General features: G+C 40.1%; 2 protein-coding genes across 2 annotated transcripts; both read left to right on the top strand.

Moving 5' to 3' along the window:
- The first annotated feature begins 8 nt into the window (after positions 1 to 8).
- Positions 9 to 3,337, top strand: LOC114444798 (non-histone chromosomal protein HMG-14-like). The gene is made up of 6 exons (XM_028419629.1): positions 9 to 213; positions 1,279 to 1,308; positions 2,170 to 2,199; positions 2,310 to 2,357; positions 2,464 to 2,586; positions 2,674 to 3,337. The coding sequence occupies exons 1-6, from the start codon at positions 199 to 201 to the stop codon at positions 2,740 to 2,742; spliced, it is 315 nt and encodes a 104-aa protein (XP_028275430.1). The 5' UTR covers positions 9 to 198; the 3' UTR covers positions 2,743 to 3,337.
- A 2,148-nt stretch (positions 3,338 to 5,485) lies between these two features.
- Positions 5,486 to 23,718, top strand: brwd1 (bromodomain and WD repeat domain containing 1). The gene is made up of 44 exons (XM_028418919.1): positions 5,486 to 5,688; positions 5,803 to 5,861; positions 5,985 to 6,014; positions 6,231 to 6,290; positions 6,918 to 7,068; positions 7,531 to 7,629; positions 8,626 to 8,786; positions 9,010 to 9,231; positions 9,977 to 10,077; positions 10,727 to 10,797; positions 10,899 to 10,999; positions 11,115 to 11,155; positions 11,264 to 11,365; positions 12,323 to 12,476; positions 12,560 to 12,694; positions 12,856 to 12,984; positions 13,107 to 13,255; positions 13,391 to 13,467; positions 13,653 to 13,880; positions 14,039 to 14,222; positions 14,427 to 14,517; positions 14,687 to 14,809; positions 14,884 to 14,954; positions 15,057 to 15,282; positions 15,420 to 15,536; positions 15,911 to 16,018; positions 16,135 to 16,259; positions 16,439 to 16,521; positions 16,655 to 16,766; positions 17,201 to 17,262; positions 17,363 to 17,518; positions 17,628 to 17,748; positions 17,878 to 18,003; positions 18,098 to 18,164; positions 18,657 to 18,707; positions 18,849 to 18,974; positions 19,058 to 19,210; positions 19,357 to 19,517; positions 19,733 to 19,905; positions 20,020 to 20,145; positions 20,238 to 20,426; positions 20,515 to 20,835; positions 20,938 to 21,090; positions 21,175 to 23,718. Exons 1-44 carry the CDS (start codon positions 5,652 to 5,654, stop codon positions 22,584 to 22,586), a joined length of 6,744 nt encoding a protein of 2,247 aa, XP_028274720.1. The 5' UTR covers positions 5,486 to 5,651; the 3' UTR covers positions 22,587 to 23,718.
- Positions 23,719 to 24,009: the final 291 nt, after the last annotated feature.

Below are 24,009 nucleotides of genomic sequence, written 5' to 3'. Positions count from 1 at the left end.
TAAGGGATAAAATGTACCGATAGGGGGATCCAATCCGGTTTGAGCTAGTTCTGGTGTTGGTTGGACGTTTATGTTAAGTTCCAGAGTGCTTTGGAGGTGTAGACTGAGGTGTAGGACTGACCTACATTTAATTTAGTTTCCGAGCTCTAGAAAGGCTGTGTTGTTGTTTTTCCTCTGTGCAGTGCAACCTAGGCAACAATGGGAAGGAAAAAAGTAAGTTAAAACGTGTACAGTATGTGGGATATGAGCATCGTTTTGGCGGTAGTAGTAAGACGCACACAATGTGGTGTTTCGATAACTGTGTCTTATTATTCTGCATCGTATGAGCTGTGATATAAATGCTACAGTGTGTCCATGTGCGTGCATGGAGTCCACCTTCGCTGTGCGCTCAGGTCTGTCGTGTGTGTGTGTGTGTGTGTGTGTTGACACAGGGAAGTGGCGCCTTTTTACTTAGTACACAGAACCTGGTTTCCATTGAACAAGTTAGCGTATTGCACGATCCCGTGTTATGCGACGGAAGTTGCCGACTCGTTTATTTGGCTGTGTTTAATCGTAATTAACCTTCTCTCTGCGCGCTGAGATGTAACAAAGGGGTGTAACCACCGTCGATGTGCAGGTTGCCATTACAAGAAAATGTCTTTGGTGATTGGCCCTGGATGTTTGTTTGTAGGCTGAAGATGTACACGTTGGTATTTAAGTAGTTATTTGAAATATAATTCGAGTTGTAACATTATCTCTGTAGCCAGCGCTGTTTAGATTTTGACCTCTGACTGTACGCACTGTAAAGCTGCTGCGCGTCACCCTTGAGGTGTGCTGCCTTTTCTTCAGTGTCATCATGGCAGCTGATATGTCTTCGAAAAGACAGCGACACATCTGGCCATTAAAATGTCGACCGACGCTTGTAATAATGTCGGAAAAGTTTCCTCGGATAATGTTGTGGTTATAATGAGGCTGGGAGCATGAACAGATTAACAGTGTGGAGCGCATGTGGAGGTGGAGCGAGCAGACTTCCCTGAAGCGCCTGCAGCGCCATGCTTACCCAAAAACATGTCTGTGTCTGCATGATGCACTTTGTGGAAATAAACGAAAACAGATCAAGTGTGTGTTTAAAAAAAAATGCAGCCGACCCCTCCCCACGTACAGATTGCATAATTTCTTTGTGACTTAGGGGGAGGGAGAGGTGCCCATCCCCCCTTGCATCACACACCCACTTTAGCTCACTCATGAATGGTTGTTGTTCTTGGTTTATTAATTTCTCTCTCCCTGTCTATCCCGCAGTCTACCACCGAGGCAGATGCAAGTGCTGAGGTTAGTATCCAAGTCATGACATCCAGGCTGACTCACACACATGCTGACACCCCAAATGGACATTTTGTTCTATTTTCTGTCACGACAAACAAATAAGGTCACAATCGAAGCAGGGTGGATTTTTAAATAGTTTGGTGCAACAATCTTTTAATCCTGCTAGAAATAATCTTTACTTCTGAGGATAACTGCATGAAACAGTCGGTTTTAATCTTACAGGTCATCATCCTGTCTAATTGTGTTGGTGAGCTGCACGGCCTCTAGGGGGCGCAGATGAACATGCCACCTCTATATTGGACTCTATTTTACAGTTTGGCACCCTGATATTCAAATATTTTTCTATCTAACCACGAAGCAGAAATAGTAGTGCAAATAAAATAAATGTAAGTTGTTTGTTTACAGCATGTGCACCAAAAAAAGCATGCATTGTCTCATCTTTGCCCTCCAGAAGCCAGTGTAAAACTCATTTTATGCAGCATGAACCCTTAAATGCCCCTTAGAATCTTCATTGTGCTTTTGATTAAGTGTGCCATGATGAGACTTAGGTTTCAGTCATATTTTTCTAAATGTTTTACCAACAATTATTTATTTCCTGTTGTGTTTTTTTTCTAATTTGATTTGACTGGCAATTACTAATTTAAATGTGCAACCATGGTTTTCTGCTCATACAAAGGTAGACTTTTTGATAAAGCCTTAGTGTGGGACCAACACAATATACAGTATTGTTGTGGTATTTTACAACACATGTAGAGACATGCATTACTTCCCCTTTGTACTCATTTGCTTTATTCTGAGTTTTACAGGGGAAACAAGTATTTTCTTCCTCTGAACTTTGCTAACCCTTAATTTGCGTTCTGTTTTTAGCCAAGGAGAAAGTCTCTAAGGTTGTCAGAAGTAAGTAAAAAAAAAATATTTTTTTACTATTATCTATTATTTTATTATGCATGATAGATGTAATATGGCACATAAGTGTGTGCATGATTGCATTTTGTTTTTATTAACAGAAAGAAACAACACAGCCAAAACCAGAACCAGAACCAGAAAAGGCGAAGGTAAAAAGAGAATCATGTGCTCTTAAAATGCACCTTTTTGTTGCTATTGACTGTTTTTGCTAACATTACTCTGTGCCCTTGTGCTCATGATGTCTTGTTGAAATAGGCAACTCCTAAGAACAAAAAGGTGAAAGAGGCAGCAAAAGCAAAGGAAGAGGAGAAAAAAGAAGAACCTCAAGCAGAGAAAGAAGAGGTTCCTGCAGAAAACGGAGAGGCCAAACCTGAAGAGGTATTACAAAAGTTTTGTCTATTCATGGATGCAACATTAAAGTAGAAACAAAGCACAATATCTAAACCATTTTCCTCCATCCACCAGGCACCGGCAGCAGATGAGCCAGAGAAAGAGGAGGACAAGACTACAGAGGAGGATAAAGAAGCAGAGTAGTAGTGATGCCATAAAACTCACTTGCCAGTGCTCCCTGTACCTCCTTTGTTGTAAAATGCAGAGAATATTTTTATCTTCTATTTTCTTAACACAGCAACATTTTTAGGTATGTGATTGCATTTTTTTTATAAAATACTACAAATTTGCTTTTGCTTTCATGGTGTCTGTAAGGATAAAGCCTCTGTCGTTGTGTTGTTGTGGTCTTTTTGTCTGTAGGACGTAGTTTTTCTGCATGGCGAGGCATCTTGAGGGATTTTTTTTTGTAACCTGTACTGTTTTAAAAATGCATCATAATACTGTGATTGGTAGTTAATCTAAATAGGATGAGTTGAATGGGAGTTATGTTCTATGCCCAGTAAAGCTCAACTTCCATCGTTCTCACAGGACGTGGCTGGGTTGATTTTTATTTCATGGTACATTTGAGAACACTTAAGTTGATCCATGTTCTCGCGTTTGCTCAAAAAAAACGTTACGGTTAGTCATACTTTTTACGATTTCTGTATGATTTTTGGGATTTCTCTACCAATGTACAGTTTTCTTCATTTTGAAAAGCAGTTATATTTGGTATAAAAAGCCAAATAAAAGTAAATTCTTTTAAGTGTTTGTTTCTTGTTGATTATGTGTGCTATACCATTCTGCAGATGCAAATGATAATTGACATAAAAGGAGTGATGTCAGATGTGTTTCAGTAAAAATTAGATGTATAACAGACTTACAGTCATACTAGTCAAAAGAGTAAAGACTTGGATTAGACATTGTCCTCAGCCACTTGCATCAAACGTTTTTCATCAGTTGATGCTTTGCTTTTGGGCTTTAAATCAGCTGTCTCCTTTGGCCATTTGGGCAATCGAGGTTTCAATCCTGCCTGTTGCCTATTAGACTGTATTTTGGCTGCACATACCAAAAAAAGGACTGGATATGCAAATAATACGAAAACAGGAATATTTATTGCAGCTTTAAATGCACTTTTTTACTAAGAAACGCTATCTAATGATATATTAAGATGAAACCACAATTTCCAAGAAACCCCACCACCACAAGCACAACCAACAACCAACCACACGCTGCCTTTTACCTCCTGGATCAGAAGGATACATATAGAGATACATGCAGAGAATGGTGCTTGTTGATTACAGTTTTAACACCATATGAAGCTCATTCAAAAGCTCAAGATCACGATGGGACAATACCCATCTGTCTTGATTCTAAGCTTTCTGACAGACACACCCAAGGTGATGAGGAGGGGCAGCTTCTCCCTGACCCTGAGCACAGGTGCCCCTCAGGCCTGTGTTCTCAGTGCAAATGCCTTGGTTTGCACATGAGTCAGGACCTCTCTTTGGACCACTCACACTGCTGTAATTGTAAAGAAAGTGCACAAGACATTTTCTGCCTTGTGTGCAGGTGCAACATTAAGAGTGCTCTGACTGACCTCATCACCGCGTGGTACAGCAACTGCTCTGCTGCGGACCGCAAGTCTCTTGAACAAGTGATGAGACAGCAGACTGCATCACTGCCCCCCCCCCCCCAAAAAAATATACAATAGTAATACTTACTAATTATCAGAATGGATTTCTATCCATTTTGTAATATTTTGTCTTCTATCCAGTCTTGTGGCCCGAGAAATGTTGAAAATGAAATGGATCTCCTTGTAGTCTAGGTGGTGTTTTTTAGTTTGGTTGCCCAAACTAAAAATTGTTATTATTATTATTATTATTAATATTCCGTACGTTTTTTGGCTCAGCATATCTTCAGAATGCATGGGCCGATTCAAACCATTCAAACATCAAAAGATTCAGCTCATTCAGGACATTCCCGGAAACCATCAATAATAATTGCAAATATTATAATGTCAAAGATATTACTTTAATTCACTTTAGTTTTAAATTGTTCACATAGTGACTTTTCATATATGTTATGTAATTGTTAGAGGTACATTACTTTTTATTATAATATGAAAGGTACTTGAAGTATAAGGGTTTTTAACTCATAGTCTCCTTAAGCTTTGTTGTGTGGCTAATTGGACCAAACAAATGTAACAGTCTTTTTTATTCTAATGCAACTTTTAGAAAAATAAATTCATCATGCAAGCACAGTTTAAAAGGATAATCAAGACAAGATTACAGGGCTTCTTTACAAAACAGTCCAAAATATTATATAATAATGTGGGGACTAGTTGATATTGTCTATACAATATTGTCTTATACTATATTCCCTAACAAATGTGCAAGCAATTTCACATTTGTTTCCCTCTTAAAAGCTAGACATTTCTGGTACATAGGCTGTTTTGTTTATACTGACTGTAAATATGAGGCCAATGTAAACACGTATATATGTATAATATATGTTGTCAATTAGTCTAGTTTTGCAACACAATAGTATCAAAAGTCCCGTTTGATAATTTTACCATAATAAAAAAGACACAAAATTATTTTTCAAGACCTTGATAAAGAAAAACTAGCTACCATTTAAATGACGTCATGTGCCGAACTCACGACCTTGGTCAGAAAGAAAGGGGGCGGGCGGTTTAATACTGCATTGTAGGTATTTTTTAATTTAATAATTCGGTGATTATTGTTAACGCCGTTTTGGGAATTGTATTTGTACTCCATATTATGCTCAAATAATATACATTTTGTTAGCTCTTAAGCTAACGTATAGTTTAGTCTTTTGTTGAGAAAGTGCTCCTCCCCACCCCCTTTTTCCTGTGTTCCTCCGCTCTGGCGGAAGTAAGTCGTATCGCTGAGGCCTCATCCTTCCAATGGCGACTGCAAACAGGCTGAATAGAAAGCGGGAGCAACCGTGGAGGGGGTCAGAGCTGTGTAACTGAAATTAAATAAATATATCCTATTCTCTGTAGCCATAAAGTTAGCGTAAAATTTGTTTCACCTCTCCAAATCACGGCCGATTCAATGGCCAAAAATCGGAACATTTCGCTCCTTGAGTCGGGTAAGCCGCAGAAGTAAACCCAATTGATAGCTTAATTTACAGCGATATAGCTCGTGCTAATTGATATCCCAACTGCTTTTCCTAACTGTTACCGTGTTCGCTCTTCAATTTCAGAGCTTTATTATTTGATTTCTCGTTTTCTAACAACGGGTCCATGTCGGAGAGCGGCTGAGGTGAGCTGAGCTGGCGTGCTTTACTGCCACAGTTTGTTGTATTTGAAAATAGTTGACTAGCTACTTGATAATAGAGTTTAATAGAGACATCCTAATCTGAATCGCCGTTTGAATCTTCGACAGGTCCTGGCGAGCGAATTGGAGGAATATCAGGTGTGTATCCTCGCTGTCTCTGCTTGCTTGTTAACTGCTAACTAGCTGCTATCCCTCGGTCTCGGTTCAGTTTGGGTATAAACTTGTTTCACTCTGTGGACTTTTTAATACCCCCGGACGTCTCACTCGTTTGACATCACTCGTTTTTTACTAGCTCAGCGTGTACCTGCCGGTGTTTCTGTGGTTCTGGGCTTTACCAAACTCTTGTTTTCACAGCTCTTACCGAGGAGATTGGACTGGTTGGGAAACGAGCACCCGAGAACATATGAAGACGTGGTGAGATTTTACTTCATATCTGTTTATAAGTTGATTGTCGGCGGTTGTTATTGTCTTGTGACAGGGGGACCGTGTGTCCATGCTGTGTGCTTGTTTACGGTCTTTGTTCTTTTTCCTTTGGATTACTGTTTGAAACCCGTCAGTTGGGATGCTTGACAAGATCGCACCTCGCTCCCACTTGTTTCATTTTTCAGAGTGAACTGTTGACTGGTCGCTGAAAACTGTATTTGGACCGGGAGTTTGATATTATTTAGCTCCGACTGTTGTACTGCGGATAGGGTGGGTAGTTCGGCTTCTCTCTGTGTTGAGACGGCTGTATCAGCCAATCAGAGGCCGCGATGCGCTGTCTCTGCGTTATTTTGCATGTGACCTGCGTTGTGATTGGTCGATAATAAGAAACATTAACATAAGAAGTTACGCCTTCAGAATAGGAGTAAGCAGCACATTAAACAACTACTCTTATGTTTTTCATACAAAAAAGAAACAAAATTACCACGTAGGATGTTTGTATAGATTTTTAGTTTCATAAACAGAACTGCTTTTTTATTTTTGCCAATTATTTGACCAGTCAACATTGGTCTTTATTTAGTGTTATGACACTACTCTGTTTTTGGATACTCTTGACAGGTTGCAGCCAACAGACATATTGCACCAGACCATTTGCTACAGATATGTAAGCAGATTGGACCACTTCTTGACAAAGAGGTGCCATCATGTGTCCCAGGTGTACACTCTCTCCTGGGGTCTGGAAAGCAGTCAATGCTCAGGACTGCAAAAGGTAAACAGTCTTCAAGGCCTCCAGGCACATGTGTATGTGTTTTTTCACTACAGGAGCTTGCATGTTGTTTTAGGGTGGCCCTAACCTGATGTGCATTGTGTTTTTATTTTTGTTTATATTTGGAATATTCTCATTGGAAATTGTAATACATGGCATGTATTTGGATGAAGCATCTGTCCATCATAGGCTAATGCCAGCCATTTGTTTCCTTCTTCAAAGATTCAGAGATGTTTTAAACCACTGTTGTACAGACAAAAGATTGGCTAATGACCCTGCAACAATTAGGCAGCATTTGTCTGTGTGTTTTTAATGTGATCTGTGCAGTGTAGGCTATAGATCTCACCCCAAGTGAATAATATGGTTTCTGAGTTGTACAGTTACCAGACAGATGCTATCCATTTCTGTCATATGGCCGGTAAAAATTCTGAATCATTCTGTGAATTTTTTGTTTTTTATTTCCAGACTGCGACAATGTGCGGTTCAAAGCTTCATCATATGCAGCCCTTCACCGGGGCAGACCACCAGAGAGGCCTTTGAACCGCAAGAAACCCCTGCACCTTGGTAGGTCTGGCCTTACTTAAGAATACTGTTTTCTGTAGTACCAAATGAAATGGATATGTTTGGTATTGTTGTATCACTAACTGTTAAATCATTGAAATGCTATGTAATGTGCTTAGAATACTTCGCAGTGTATTGTGGTTGATTCCTGTGAATATCGGGTGTGTACCATGACTCAGCCAGATTGTTTTCCTTGTTACAGCTCATTAATTTGCAATATTAGTTAATAACATGCCAGTTGCATTGACAATAACATTAGAAAGATTACAAATATTTGTCGGGGCTTTTATATGATTGATATTGTAGAATTTTAGACTTCTTCTGTTTGATGGCGCTGTTTCATATCTCCTTCACTCGAAGAAGAAGAATCTTGTTCTGCCTGTTTGTAACCATGTTTTCTATTAGGCACAAGGCCTCCCCTCAGGTATTGCATGCAAAGGCTCTTGGGATATATAATTAATTCAAAAATATTGTTGATGTAACTACTTTTTTAAATATTGCATCAATTAAAATGCTGCATCAGAAATGTAAAAACAACTGCAGCCTAAGGCAGTAAAAACAAACCTTATGGATGGTGTTCTTGTTTCTCTGATATTTTTTTGTTTCCCATAGCAACAGATACAAACCAGATGCAGCAAATTTGAGAGTAGCTGTCATATTGTCATTGTTTACAGATCAGAGTTAAATTATGGATGGGAGTTTCATTTCTTGTTGTAATTTAAGTGAAATGTTATTGGCACGATGTCTGTGAAAGGAAAGACAGTACGTTGAACAAAAGGGTCATTTAACTTTTAGTGTTGTATTTAGATGCATAAAGGTTTATTAGGAAACTGTGGTTGAAGCCAGAAATAACAGCCTCCCAAATTGTATTTAATTTCATCCTGCCCACATTAGTGTAAATATATCTTTCGCCCACTGTAGTAGTGTCAAACCCTAGTGTAGTTGCAGACCTAAAATGTTTTCCTAGTTTCCTGATGGTTTGTGTCTTATCATCAACAGTGGAGGTGCATCGAGGAAGGGAGCTGACGGGAGTGCAGCGCTTTAGCTCCATCAGTCCTGTCAGCAACTATGAGCGCATGCGTCTGCATAGGCGGATCCTGGGGCATCTGTCTGCAGTGTACTGTATTGCATTTGATCGCACTGGTCTCAGGATCTTCACAGTAAGAGATAATTTGCTAATACATCCCAATACTAAAAAAATAAATGCATATTTTATGTGTTGAAAGCAGAGTTTTTTTATTTTACCTTATGACTGTATATTCATGTAAATTAACACTGAGACCAAACTATGATGTGCCATACGTTGTTCATGTTATTAGTGTGGTGAACCAAGTCAGAGGTTTATGCTGGTGTATGTCAATAATACTGTTTATTCGTTTTCAGGGCTCAGATGACTGTTTGGTCAAGATTTGGTCTTCGTTTGATGGCAGGCTTCATTCAACGTTGCGAGGACATTCTGCAGAGATCACAGACTTGGCAGTCAATTATGAGAACACACTGATTTCTGCAGGAAGCTGTGACAAGACCATCCGTGTATGGTGCCTTCGTACCTGTGCCCCTGTGGCTGTGCTGCAGGGACACAGTGGATCCATTACCTCCCTTCAGGTTTGCAGAACATCATTATTACTATGCAATGTTTTAAAGATAAAGAACAGTAGATATGTTACCCCTACTGTGCTAAATAGAGGTCCTTATCATATGAATGAGAGAAGTGTCATTTTCTTACTCTAGGCATGGGTTGTAACAGCACTTTTAGTCTGGTGTATCCTTGGTTCAGTACACCCTGTGATCAAACAGTTACTATTTATGTCTTCATACACAGCTCCTGGAAAAAAAAACAGAGCATAGGTTTCACCTGGAAAGTTTTGGCAATACACCAGTTGTTGTCTCTCAACTATAGCATGCGAAGAGGGTTATTCAGGCTGCATACACTGTATGACTTTATTAAATGAAATAAAATGAAATGGCATGTCTGATGATGTACTCCCTCAGCCTTGATTGCCTCTCTTTATCGCTCTCAGTGTAATGTCTTTCTTGTAATATGCACATGAATAAAAACCTGCTGCTACGGTTGTAGATGAAAAAATGTTCTTAATCCTGTAATAAGAATTTTGGGTCCAGTTAATCTACACTTAATCAAAAAGTGTAGACCAGAAGATAACATTTGAACCTTGTTTTTTCTGTCTTAAGCTCAATATGTTGACTGACCTGGGCAGTCAGGGGAATATGTAATTTTGCATACTGCATTTATATGCCAGTATCTGTGCTGATCATGCAATATAAATGTGTTATGTGTTATAAATGTGTATAAATGAGTTGTCTGATATCTAAATATGTTCTGTTTTTTCAGTTTTCACCATTTGCCAAGGGCTCCAAACGTTACATGCTTTCCACTGGAACTGATGCTACTGTCTGCTTCTGGCAGTGGGACAGCAACAACATCAAATTTAGGTGAGCGGTGCTTATTACAAAACAGTATATGCTTGAAATTGGGGCATTCATAAATATTGTCATATTGCTTGGAATTATTTCATTGTCTTAAAACATCGTTGTTCAGTATAAACATAGTAATAGTGTTAGTTACTGGTTGAAGATTTAAATTGAGATACTTGCAACATTACCACTCCCATAAACATGCAATGGGAGTGGTAATGTTTTTTCTTATAGCTGTCCTTTAGGCCTAAGGCATAACTAAAAAAACAAGTCAAACCGGGTTGCCTAAAGAAAACATACCTAGAACAGTTATGTGGGTAAATAACAGGGAAGCACACATAAACAAATAAAATGTCTGATACATGTACAAATGATACATGTATGTCGTTTCACCTTAATTGACAAAAGAAGTTAAACCTGGTTGTAATCTGATCTGTTGTCTCAAAGCTGAAATGCAGGTTGGGATGGATGAACCAAACATGAACATTTTGATACTATGATGCATTAAACTTGCACATTCTGTAGCAGAATAAGGACAAATGTGCAAAACCTCAGTCCTTTTTAATTATAAATGGTCTATTTTCCTATATGACATTGTACCTGTCTAATTTAGTTACTTTCCCAGCTGTCTAGGAAATTAATAACATTTCTTCTACTGCCCTTCAAGTGATCGACCGCACAAATTTACAGAGCGGCCAAGGCCAGGAGTTCAGACTGTGTGCTCCTCATTCAGTCCAGGTAATTACCGTACTCATTTTAAAGTACAGTTAAGTTGCTATGCTACACAGTTATCAGAACTTGTTTCAACACCAACCTTAAACAAAAAAAATGTTTTTCAGGTGGGATATTCTTAGCAACGGGAAGTACCGACGATGTCATCAGAATCTATTTCTTGGGAAGCGGGAGTCCAGAAAAGATATCAGAGCTCCATGAGCACACAGTAAGAACTGATCTGTGACATGTAGCATATTGCACATTGATAAAAAATCTTGAGCTACATATTAAGACTTGAATGTTTTTGTCTGTAATCTTACGTGAGTCTGCTTTCATTCTAGGATAAAGTTGACAGCATCCAATTTTGCCACTCAGGTGAAAGGTATAATTAAATATTTATATATTCATTCATGCTTACATCATTTGAATTAATGTTGAAAGTACAAAGTAGTGAGACATGACATGGTGTTTGTCCCTGTCTTGTCAACAGGTTTGTGAGTGGAAGTCGTGATGGAACAGCTAGGATCTGGAAGCTCCATCAGCGGCAGCAGTGGAGATGCATCTTGCTCAACATGTCTGCCACTATTCCAGGGTAAGGACTAGCTTTGTTGTCATGAAACAGTCTGATTGAAAATGCTTTTTATCATACAGATAAGTAATGAGATGAAGATGTACAATCATTTTCAAAAGCAGTATGTTCAAAAGCAAGATTTCTATTTGCAACTGCTCGCATCCGTATTTGTTTGAAGAGCCACTATTTGGTGCTTAAGCTGCAGCAGAGCTGTCGGAGCTTGTCCAACAGAACCAGGTGCTGATGTCAGCTGAGGAATTCATTTGCCCAAATGTATTATTTGTTCAGTTGTCAGATTGTATAAGTCTTGAATGCTTGTAAAACACTCGGCAGTATGTTGTGAACATTTTTGCATCTCTTCCAGCTGGAGGCTGACTGCCTGCATTTTCAGTACATAATATTTCAGAGTGAGGACTTTTCTGAACCTTTTTCTGGTGTATACACATTAAACTAAACTAAACACATAAAGCTAAACTGTAACCATGACTTTGGAACACTAAAAGAGAACCTCTCTCTAATTAATGTATTCACCATAAACTGGCAATGAATGCAGCATAAATGGGTCATCTATATTGTATAAGTATTGAAGCTTAGGCACATTATGGAATGATGTTTTCCTATTTATTTACACACACAAAATACACTCAGCATGCATATTAGATTAAGATGTTGTGAAAATCTTCTGGATTGTTTTAATGCACAAAATGGCAACCCATGGTGGAGTTTTTGGAGAGAGAAAGGCTATCAACTTGTTAATAATCTTGTGGAAAGTGAAAGGGAAAACAAGTGACCACTGAGTAATCTATTGCATAATGCAGTAGCTTTTGTGGAAAACGCCTGCCTCTTGTCTAGAAAAATATCATCAGAGACAAGCTACCAGTGATATGAGTTCAGTAATGAAATAATTACTTATTGGACAGAGTATTTTAAGATGTGTAATGTGTTGGCATTTTCTAATTATTTGTTTTTATTTCTCAGTGCTGAACCAATGAGTGAAGAGGAAAGCTACTTCAAACCCAAAGTCACCATGGTAGCGTGGGATCGCCATGACAATACAGTCATCACGGCTGTTAACAACCATCTCCTCAAAGTGTGGAACTCCTACACAGGACAGCTGCTACATATCCTTAAAGTAATTGTGCACAATGCTCTGTTTCTCTGTAGACTGGGTAGAATTTAATCATCAAACACTGACTCTCTTGAACATTGTTTAAGGGCCATGAGGCTGAGGTGTTTGTCCTTGAGCCGCACCCTTTTGACCCCAGGATCATCCTGTCTGCTGGCCATGATGGCAACGTGTTCATATGGGATTTACTGCGAGGGACAAATACACAGCACTACTTCAACATGGTACAGACATGCAGCACTGCCAGACCAATACTGAACAGTAGAATAATCCATCATTTTGGGACGTGACATGATCGTGTAACACTGAAACATAAATACAGTTGTGCTCTGGTTAGTTAGTCTTTGAGTTACTGAGTTTTTTTTATTTTGTGATTTTTGTCCAGATTGAAGGCCAGGGTCATGGAGCTGTTTTCGACTGCAAATTCACTCCTGATGGGCAGCGTTTCGCTTGCACAGACTCTCATGGCCATCTGCTCATCTTTGGCTTTGGCAGTTCCAAGCCTTATGAAAAGGCAAGAACTTATTAATTTATTTATCTCTTGAACAGTAACACCTTGCAAACTACATGTGTTGAGGTATTGGATAATTTGCATTAGTGTTAGCCAAAAATAAGTGTCTCCTGGTCCTCTCTCAGCTTCCAGACCAGGTGTTCTTCCACACCGACTACAGACCATTGATCCGGGATGGCAATGGGTTTGTGCTGGATGAGCAGACACAGCAGGCACCTCATCTCATGCCCCCACCATTCTTGGTGGACGTAGATGGTAACCCTCATCCACCAAGGTAGACATCATTTACGTTTATGTATATATTTCATATGTCAGCGTTTGGTTTGCTTAATTCTACTAGTAACCAGTGTCTGCAGTGAACTCTGCAAAATGTTTTCTTTAATTTTAAATACATTTATTTGAAAATCAGGTACCAGCGTCTTGTACCAGGACGGGAGAACATTGCTGCTGAGCACCTGGTTCCTCAGTTGGGATACGTAGCCACCAGTAAGGCTATAGTTAGACATAATTATTCTTCGTAAGCTTAAGAAAGGAATTGACTCCTGTCCATTTTGATTTAGCTGATGAGATTTTAGATTTTACAATGCATTTTCCTCCAATAATTTTGTGCCTGTTGTAATTGTTTACAAATCCCCATTCATGTTCCTGCATCTTCTATGTCACACCTCCAGGTGATGGTGAGGTTGTGGAACAGGTGATTAGCCAGCAGACTGCAGAACATGAGGAAGCTGCAGTTAGACGCAGCAGCCTTTTGGACGAGGCCATCCGTCAGCTGCAGGCGCAACAGGACCAACGGAGCCAGCCTGGGACAGAGGCCGTGTCGGGCTCTGAAGGACCTGAAGGGCAAGCTGATGCACATGCCCCAGTGTTGGCACCAACACTTAGCACACCACGCAGAGGTATCGATGCACCGCCAGCGATGTTATGGATTGTTTTAGTTGTCATATTGAGCTAATAAGGAGTTGTTTTGTGCTAGCGCTGTTATTTTTGTAAATTATTCTCAGTGTCCTGAAAATACGCCACCTGAGAGTGAATACATTTTATCTTTTGACTGCAGTGTCTGTGAACGACAGAGCAGATGTGCAGTCACCCCCTAATGTGGGTCTGCGCCGCAGTGGACAAGTAGAGGGTGTACGCCAGATGCACCAGAATGCTCCTCGCAGCCAGATGGCCACAGAGAGAGACCTGCAGGCCTGGAGACGCAGAGTGGTGGTGCCTGAACTGGCACCTAGCAGCTATAGGTAGGAGATGTTCTATGGCAGTTCCAACCACAACTTACAGAATTCAGAGTCTATGCATGTGGGCCATAGTTGTTGTTAGGCATTATATTAGAAAGGGATTGTAATATTTTGGTTAATTTGTGTCACAAAGCTCAACATTTACTTCTATATGTTTTTCTTTCTTTCTACATGTTCATCTTAACATATTTAAATTATTTTTTTCAGGGACCAGGAGAACATTCGAATTGCCAAAGGAGATGAGGAGGTGGCTTTATACAATGCAAAGAAGAGACGCATTATCTACAGCAGCTGCAGAGTAGGTTTCTTGTTCATTAGCTGTTTTTTTTTGATGGCCAGTCTGATGCCATACATCAACATTTTTTTTGCTGATGTAGATGATATACAAAGTTCTGACTGCATGTACAGTGTAAATTTACAGTGCCCTCTAAAACAATTGTTTTTCCTTTTCCTGAATTGCTTCTCAGGATGATTCAGATGAGGAGCCTGCCACTGTTAAGCGAACACATGGCCGCGGTGATGCGGTGGACTTCATTGACTTGTCATGTGAAGAAGGAGAGGAGACTGCAAGTTCAGATGCACACTCTGAGGTATTACTTTTTCTACTCTCTTGGTCACACACAAGCACCTGAGCTTTATTCACAATTTTTTTAAATCCCTCCAGGACAATGAACTGGATGGCAGTGAACTGGACTCATCCAATGATGATGAAGAGTGGAACAGTGACAGCTCAAGGTATGAAGCTGCAAAGCGGAGATCACAGAGGCCTTTGTGGTTTGAACTTCAGACGAAAAAAAACTCACAAAAGAATAATCGTATCTGATTTTGATTGGACAGCCATACATCCAGTGAGTATTCTGACTGGACAGCAGATGCTGGCATAAACCTGCAGCCCTCCACCCCCTTGTCATCACGGAAACGAGTGAGGCGCAAGCTAAGCAGCTCTGAAGAAGAGGAAGATGAGAATGAAGAAGAGGACGAAAAGCAGCAGAGCGACGAGGAGGAGAAACCTAGGAAGAAAAGCAAAGACAAGGCCAAGAAAGCAAAGAACAAGGCACCAAGGGTGAGTTTACCAATCCTGCTAATTAATTGCATTTATCAAGAATTGTGTTTTTTAGATACTGTCACAGACAAAGTATAATGATGGAAACAAGTCCACATTTACTCATATAATGTTTTACATCTTTTTACACTGATTAGCGTCCAAAAGCCAGACCGTCCATCAACAGGGAAGTGTCCAATGAATTTAGACCATCACCATGGATCACCGATGTCATTCCTAGGAAGTCTCCTTTTGTCCCTCAAATGGGGGATGAGGTATGTAACATTAGGAGAGAAAAGCATAGGGTTGTGCTTTCAGAATTACTTTACCTGAGTATGTGAACCAAAAAGTAATGCAACATCCTTTTGTTTAGTATGTCTGGCAGATCTAATCAACTAAGTGTATTTTATTACAAAGACACTTGAATATTTATATTGTCTACTGTCATATTTTGGCAAGAAAATCTGCTTTTGTGTGGCCACTGCAAGAAAATAGCACTACTGTAAAACATATAGTAAAAGTAAACAATTAAAACACGTTGACATACTAAACTGAAAACAATTGTGCCTACAGCATGCTTTGGTCTTGTAGTAAGGCATTGGATTATCAATTTTATTTTCCTATGAATCTTTTATCTTTTGTGTTTCAGGTGATCTATTTCCGACAGGGACATGAAGCCTATGTTGAGGCTGTAAGCAGAAGTGAACTCTACCCAATCAACTTAGAAAAACAACCATGGAAGAAAATGGAGTTGCGGGTAAGACTAAGTAAAATAAGAAAAGATTAAATTAAAAGTTCCAAGTGGGTGATTTGGGGGAAGAAATGTATGTGCATTAAAACGAAAAACAAAATGGAACAAATGTTGTTTTCTAGGACCAAGAGTTTGTGAAGATAACTGGAATCAAATATGAAGTCTGCCCTCCAACACTTTGCTGTCTGAAGCTGACTCTGATTGACCATGGCACTGGCAAAATCACAGACAAGTCCTTTTCTATCAAGTAAGCAACTGCATTAAGAATCCTCTAGAGCAGCACATTAGATGTTGTTTTTAAAGTTAAATAATACATTTTTGATTTCTTGAACTGAAGTGTTTACTCATTAGTATAGTCCTGCATCAAGTTCACGTTTGCAGTTTTGATTTTTTTTTTTTATATAAATGTACATAAATGTCCTACAGGTATCATGATATGCCAGATGTCATTGATTTCCTGGTGTTGAGGCAAAGTTATGATGAGGCTCTCCGCAGAAACTGGCAACAAAGTAAGTCAGCCCTTGGCCCTTAAGAAGGATTTTCTGAGAATCAGAATAATAATAACTTTATCATCATTTGAGTACCCTGTTGTTTCTGAGTGTGTGTATATATATATATATATATATATATTTTTTTTTGCAGGTGACAGGTTTCGCTCAGTGATAGATGATGCCTGGTGGTTTGGAACCATCATCTGTCAGGAGCCCTATCAGAGAGAGTACCCAGACAGTCTCTTCCAGTGCTTCAAAGTCAGGTGAGAAACCAGAGGAATGATACTGTGAGAATGTATCTGCAACAGATACTGCTGTTGTGCTTTTGATACCTTCTCTGTACAAAGCTTAGATGCATTTCTAGGGGAAAATAAAAACCCAAGCTTCTAAAATCTTTCTTTTACAAACTTTATTTGACATTAGAATTATCATCTTTATTTTTAGTATATTTAGATTTACTTGCAACATGTACAATAAATTGAATTTGTCAACTGGTTCTGGCTAGTTGCCCCCTAGTGGTTATTTTGTGGCCTGACATTGTATGTGTTCTTGGAGTGGCTCAAACATTTTAGCAAGAAACAAAAGCATCACTTTTTAAGACTGCATCATATGGGTCAATATGACGACTGTAAGTAGTTAAATAATGAGCTATGCTGTCACATGAGAGCTGTAACATTCTTTTTGTTGTTCTTGCCAGGTGGGACAATGGAGAGACAGAGAAGCTGAGTCCATGGGATGTGGAACCTATTCAAGATGATGGTAATATAGACATGTTACTGCCATCGCAAGTACACATAGATGCAGTACTGGAGTATGATTATATTTCATGACATATTGAACAAGTCTGTCTGCTGTGCAGATCCACAGCCAGAGACAGAAGGGGGTGGTATACCTGTGACTGCAGAAGAGATGAGGGAGCTGATGTACAAACCTCTACCAGGAGAGTGGGGTGAGAGGAGCAGGGATGAAGAGTGTGAACGCATCATCGCTGGCATCAATCAGCTCATCACTGTCGGTGTGTAATAATACACAAGACATCCTTTTCTTGTGACCTAATTTTCTTAAAGTGAAGAGGGCTTCTCACCAGTTATACTAACCAACCCTCCTGTCTGTTTGTGCTACAGAGATTGCAGCTCCATTCTCTGGTCCCGTGGACCTGATTCAGTACCCCACCTACTGCACTGTGATTGCCTATCCCACAGATCTGGGTACCATCAGACTCAGACTCATGAACAGATTCTATAGGTCAGTGTTTCCACGCTTTTGTCCCGCTAGCAGATAATCTAAGCAGGTCTTGACAGTTGACTCTGTCCTTAAAACTTCTTCAAATTTGTGAAGACATTTGTGTATTTACTTATCATTTGTGGTCCACAGGCGTCTCTCAGCATTTATTTGGGATGCCAGATATGTTGCACACAATGCCCACACGTTCAATGAGCCAAGGAGCAAGATTGCCCATTCTGCCAAAATCCTCACAAACGTCCTCCAGAAGTTTGTGAAGTATGTAACGGATTGACTATGAGAGTTTATTTGTACATAATATCTTTTCAATCAAGTGTTGTCTTGTTTACTAATTTTGCATGTCTTACTCCAGTAATCCAAGCTGCACAGATATCATGGAGATTTACAATGCTGTGGAGGAAATGGATGAGGATGATGAGGTAAGTCTGATATAACAAAAGCTTTTTTTGTTAGTAGTATTTTGAAGCACTTAAGTGTTTGACTTAAAAGTTTTTTAAAAAAAAGATCTGAGATGTCACATTGTGGAATCCCAGCCTGGCTTTGTGGTGTTGAGGTCAAGGTTCTGTAAGGGTCATACTATCTGTTGCTGTTCTCTGAAACTTGGTGGATGTTTGAGGCCTGAATTAATTTGGGACTGATCAGATGCCTTCCTGATGGCACTGTATGGTGAATAAGAATCTAGTGTCAAGACCTAGAATAGGTGCCTAAAACATTTGCATAGAGTACTAAATAGGTAAATAGTGAGTGAATCATTCAGTGAAGAGAATAGGTAATGTAAACCTTAAATACATATTAGCTGTGTTATGATTGTTAGCAATGTTGTTTTTCATTTTAGGCAGGTACCTGAAAGTTGTGTTTTCATTCAGTTAATCAGCACATTTACCAACTTCAAATTTGATGATTGCCCACAGGAAGAAGATGCAGAAGCTCCTGGAACATCTTCAGGACACAGACTGCGTCAGGTAAATGATACATGGATGGTATTCAATGATACACAAGCAGTAAAAAAATAACCAAAGCACATGATATAACCTAGATATTTTTATAACTGTATTAGGTGATAAGAATATGTGATGTGTTTCCTTTTCCTTCATATTTTTCAGCGCTCTGTAGAGGTGCTGCCAGACAGAGATGCCTGGAAGGAACAGTGCAAGAATCTCCTCAACTACATTTTCGATTGTGAGGACTCGGAACCATTCAGACAGCCTGTGAATCCTCAGAATTATCCAGTAAGTTAACATAGCACATTGAGGCCATTTTGTGTGAGTGTAAACATCAACAGATTATGTGAATCATGTGTGTCTGTGTCCAGGACTACCATGACATCATTGATACACCGATGGACTTTGGCACAGTGAAAAGGACTCTGGAGGAAGACCACTATGAAAACCCTACAGAGCTGTGCAAAGACACTCGGCTAATATTTGCCAACGCTAAAGCGTACACACCCAACAAACGCTCCAAGGTAAGGGATAATTAAAGCCTGAGGAGGAATGCTAATCTGCTGAATCCTACTCTGTGTCGTAATTTGAGGTTTAAGTAACAAGTCATTAATGGTTTCGCTTTCATACGTAGGCTCAGTTTTTCTTTGTATTCTTTGCTCTGTTGTAGATTTACAGTATGACCTTGCGGCTCTCTGCCTTCTTTGAGGAGCAAATCAGAACAGTCATATCTGAGTACAAAACGGCAGTCAAAAGCAGTGACAGGCTCCGCCGCAGTCAGAGGTTCCGCAAGAAAGCCCAGCAGCAGGAGCATCCTGCTGCCACAGCAAGGTCTGTTTGATTCCCCCCCCCCCACACACACACAAAGATGAATGCTTAGTATATTATGTGCTTCACTTAGGAACTGGAATGGGTCATTTATTATTTATTATTTCTTTTTCTATTGTAAACTAGCTCACAATTTGTAATCCGATTTTAAATAGAACCGTTAATTATGGTACATTTGCATGCCAAATAAAACACCCCCCCCTTTTTTTTTCTCCAAGTCAAAAGAGGGCTGCAGTCAAAACTCAGGAAAAAGTTGAGTCAATGTCAGTGACCAAATCTACCTCAACCAAAGTGTCCGCTCCTGAGAGGGCCAGGAGAAGTCGAAGCAGCAGCTCAGGTCACAGCTCATCAGAAGATGACTCTGGTTCCAAAGCTGCTTCTACAACACCAGGTACAAAAAAATGTGGAATGTTACTTAATCGTGCAGCAGTACTAACAGCAGTAACTCTTTCAATGTATTATCTGCCAAATAAATGCAATGATGTATTTATTTTTCTTGTATCAGACTCTGACAGTGAAAGTGAGCTGAGTGATTCAGAGGAAGAGAAAAGTGGAGGTTCCCCAAAGCATCATCAACGCAGAAAGAAAGCAAGACCTACTAGAAGCAATCGTGCCAAGCAAAGGAAACGGGGTCAGAATAAAGACATTTTGGAGATAAGAGGAAATTTAAAATTACAAACAAATTACTTTAAGTTGTGTCATATTTGTTGTTACCATTGCTAGTTGCTGAGAGCGACAGTGAAGACGAGGATGAAGAAGAAGAGGAGGAGGAATCTGAGAGTGAAGGTGAAGAGAGGGATGATGGCGAGATGTCCTCCCAGTCTTCAGGTCGTCGCTATCCCAGCAGAAGTAAGAACAGCAAGAATACGCGGCTGACCAGAAACAGTGCTGCTGGAGACAGAAAATGGACAGGTAAACAACAATGACCCACCTTCCACCACAAACCACAAAACCTACCTTTCCACATGTGAAATCATTGTGTTTAATGGCTTGTTTTCAGAGGGCCGAGCAGAAATGAACGGCCACAGCAACAGGTCTTCTCGCATGGAGAGGCATCACCACAGGGACAGAACCACATCACAGGGCTCTGACAGGGAAAACGAGGTCGGGGTTCGCAGGTCGCTCAAGAGAAAAACTGCAAGGGCAGCTGTAAATAAGATTAAACTCCTTGAAGCATCAGATGAAGACTACGAAGAACAGAATGAGGACAAGAAGCCAATAAGGAGTAGCAGCCGCCTCCGCCAGCCCCCGGCCCGGGTCAGCAAACGTACTGCAGTGATTCAGAGCAGCTCAGATTCTGATGGAGAGTCATCAGCAAGGGGTAGGCAGATGCTTTTTGGAGCCAACAATAAACAGGTCATTGGTCTTGGTTTTTTTTATCTCCTCTGGCAGTTTTACTCAGTTCAACCTTTTTATGTTGTAGCATCTCAGAAAACACAAGAATCAGGCGGTGAATCCAAGGATGAGGAGGATGGCAATGACAGCGAGGCTTCATCCTCCTCCCAGAAGAAGCAGAATGGAGACACAAAGTCCATCAAACAGAGGCCAAGACAAGCTGCCAAGACGAAGGGAAATGGTGAGAAATGATACATTTTGTTAAAATGTATTTTTAACTTTGTAAAAGGTGCTTTAATTAGTTGGATTTTCTCTCCTTTTGCAGATAATTTGTCCCACATGAATGGACACAGTGTGAAACATCACAAATCTGGGAGCAACTCTGAGCAGGAAGAAACTGCAGAGGAAAGCTCAGGAGAAGCTCAGGAGGAGGAAGAGGAACGGGCACCTGTGTCTCAGAAACCGTCTAGAAGCACAGCAACTACTGCAGCCAAGAAAACTAGCATTACAAGTGAGGAGGAAGAGGAGGTAGAAGACACCAAATGCCGGACCACAAGACGCAAACCTCCTGTAAGCTCAGATGAAGAGGACAAAGACCACAGTCCCCAGAAACACCCACACCAAAATGGAAAAAATGTGGAGGAAGAAATCCACAGGGACATTAAAAAAAACAAAGTTTCACAATCAAAAAGCCAAGACAAACAAAAATCTGCCTCAAATAATAAACTGGATGGTGCAGAATCAGAGGAACTCAGTGATTCTCCAAAGAGATCCAGCAGACAAAAGAAAAGAATGAAAAAGGAGGAAGTAGAAAGCAATCACTCCAGTGAAGAATCGGAAGTTGAAACGAAGAGGTCAACAACAAACAAGAACAAAGGTAAGCGGCCTCATGGCAACACCTCAGCCTCCGAGAGTTCTGAGCAGGACTACAAACCCAGAAGGAAGTCGAGGAAACGCTCTACTGGCTCCTCAGACGAAGAGTCAGATAATTCAGATAATACTTCAAACAGACGGCTGCGCCTCCGAGTCCTACCAAAAAAGAAATACATCAGTGATAACTCTCTTTCTGAGGAGGATTCTGCAAATCAGGGTAGACAGAGAAATGGCAACAAAACAGCCACAGAGTCCAAGGAAGAAAGGTATAATACACGAATGTCCAACAGAACCTCGCCCAGTGAAACCAGGAATCCGCAGTCTTCCAAAAGAAAACGTATTTACACCTCTGACTCTGAAGATGGGGAGGAGGATGGAGAGAAAGAGCCAGCACCCAAGAACAAAAACAACAGCAGGTCAGGCTCCACAAGGCATTACAAAAAGGAATCCAGACAAGAGGACGGAAACAGCAACAAGGATTCTTCTTCTCACTCTGTTTCCAGCGAGGAGGAGGAGGAGGAAGATGTCAGTTCGAGGAGAAGTAAGAGAAACACAAGGCAGCCAAAATGCAAACAAAAGGAAGGCTACAGCAGCAGCAAACACAGTTCAGACTCAGAAAGCGAGCAGTCTTCTTCAGCCTCTGAAAACTCATTTGCCAGCTCAGGGTCCCACAGCAGTCCAAAGAGGAGAAGTCACACACGGTCTAGGACTGGCGAAAGGACTGCCACCCGACAGCTAAGGCAGCGCCGCCCACAGCCTGCCTCGGAGGACAGTGATGAGTCATACAGCCACCCGCAGAGAAGGACGCGTGTGAACACCCGGAACCGGGGGAAGCGGACTGTAAACTATCATGACAGTGAATGAAGGACTAAGCAGCTGGATGTACAGGCTTATAGGGATTAACTGGAGACCTTAAAGACACTTGATGGCAAGGTTATGGTAGTAGCACTGGAGTCCTCGAGAGAAAATGCTGTGAATCTGTTTCATTCAGGGATATTTATATTTTCTATGAAAAACATGTTTATATATGTAATAGGTAAAAACATCAAGCATTTGAACTGCTGGTTTCCACACGGATACAGAGCAGAACACCACCTCTCATACTGCTTGTTGTGATTGGCCAGCAGAGTAACCATTCTGGGGAATCTTGTCAGCTTGGGTGCTATCTAATATACCTCTGTTTAATCAAGCATATTGCTGGCTTGCACTAAGATACACTGTAATGAGGTATTTCATACACTAGTTTTGCATTAGAAACTCAGGGGTCAACTAAGTTTACTGTAGTCTCAGACATGCAGTTGTTTTTTGAGCTAAGGTAAGGACAAACGATTCCAGGTCGGCAGGTGTCCAAGCACATTCACTGGGACAAAACAAATACATGTTCAGACTTTTGACTACAGCACTCCTTTGTAAATCCACACACTTAATGCTTGACTGTATTGTGAGTTGATATGAGCCAAATGAACAAAAATTCTTTTTCCCATACATTTTTTTTTTTTAGATTTTTAGATTTTTTTGTTGTAATTTTAGTGAATAGGTGTAAATATGCGATTGAGAATGAAATTGAACGACTTGGCGATCAGTCAGTAGCAAAGCATTATTTAAATTCGAGGGTTTTTTCTTTTTCCTTTTTTTTACGTTTATCTGCATTGTCTTGCCATATGTCAGAATTGGTACTTTTTTTTGCCAAGTACAAATAACCAAAAGTACTTAATGCAAAAAACTGTGATTTCTCATATTGGGAAGACCTGATATTGTTGTCCTGTGTTACCTATTTTCAGTATTAAATTCTTTTTCAGAGTTGACTTAAAACATTTTGCCAGTCATATGGTTTTCATTTTGTTTATGGGGAGGGTAAATAGTTGCTTTATGACATTTTGCTTAATGTTTTTTCGTACTACACCTTTAATAAACCGATTTCACAGGAAAATTATTAACACAATGTGGTCGTGGAGTGCAATGAATGAGTTATTCTTCCTATTAATAAAGACATCATTTCCAGGTGTTTTCTGTGTTGGACTTAATCATATCCACTGGATTAAGGAGGGCGACCCTCAGTTTATAAATCATTAACATGATAATTTGATGTTGCCAGTTTGGTCTCTTGTTATTTAACTAAATGCAGTGTGGACTTTTACCTTTGGTTATACAGTCTGTAGAAGGTACAATTTATTCTCTTGGGTAAAAAAAAAACACTTTAGACGTCATCTGTGGATGCTCTCATTCATCCAGGTCATAGTCATTTCCAAGAGTTTAAATCGAGGCAACTGGACTCAAGCATTGTTTT

The sequence above is a fragment of the Parambassis ranga genome, chromosome 13 (genome assembly GCF_900634625.1).
Source record: "Parambassis ranga chromosome 13, fParRan2.1, whole genome shotgun sequence".
NCBI classification, from domain to species: Eukaryota; Metazoa; Chordata; class Actinopteri; family Ambassidae; genus Parambassis; species Parambassis ranga.
Note: the sequence above shows the minus strand (reverse complement) of the source record. Positions and strands in the feature narration are given on the sequence as shown.

Excerpts from the sequence above, each read along its gene's own strand:
- brwd1 (XM_028418919.1), top strand. The coding sequence starts at position 5,652 with ATGGCCAAAAATCGGAACATTTCGCTCCTTGAGTCGG. Across the intron at positions 15,283-15,419 it reads CAAAGAACAAGGCACCAAGG|CGTCCAAAAGCCAGACCGTC; the intron begins GTGAGTTTACCA and ends TACACTGATTAG. Across the intron at positions 19,211-19,356 it reads CACCCAACAAACGCTCCAAG|ATTTACAGTATGACCTTGCG; the intron begins GTAAGGGATAAT and ends GCTCTGTTGTAG.
- LOC114444798 (XM_028419629.1), top strand. Across the intron at positions 2,358-2,463 it reads CAGAACCAGAAAAGGCGAAG|GCAACTCCTAAGAACAAAAA; the intron begins GTAAAAAGAGAA and ends TTGTTGAAATAG. Across the intron at positions 2,587-2,673 it reads GAGAGGCCAAACCTGAAGAG|GCACCGGCAGCAGATGAGCC; the intron begins GTATTACAAAAG and ends TCCATCCACCAG.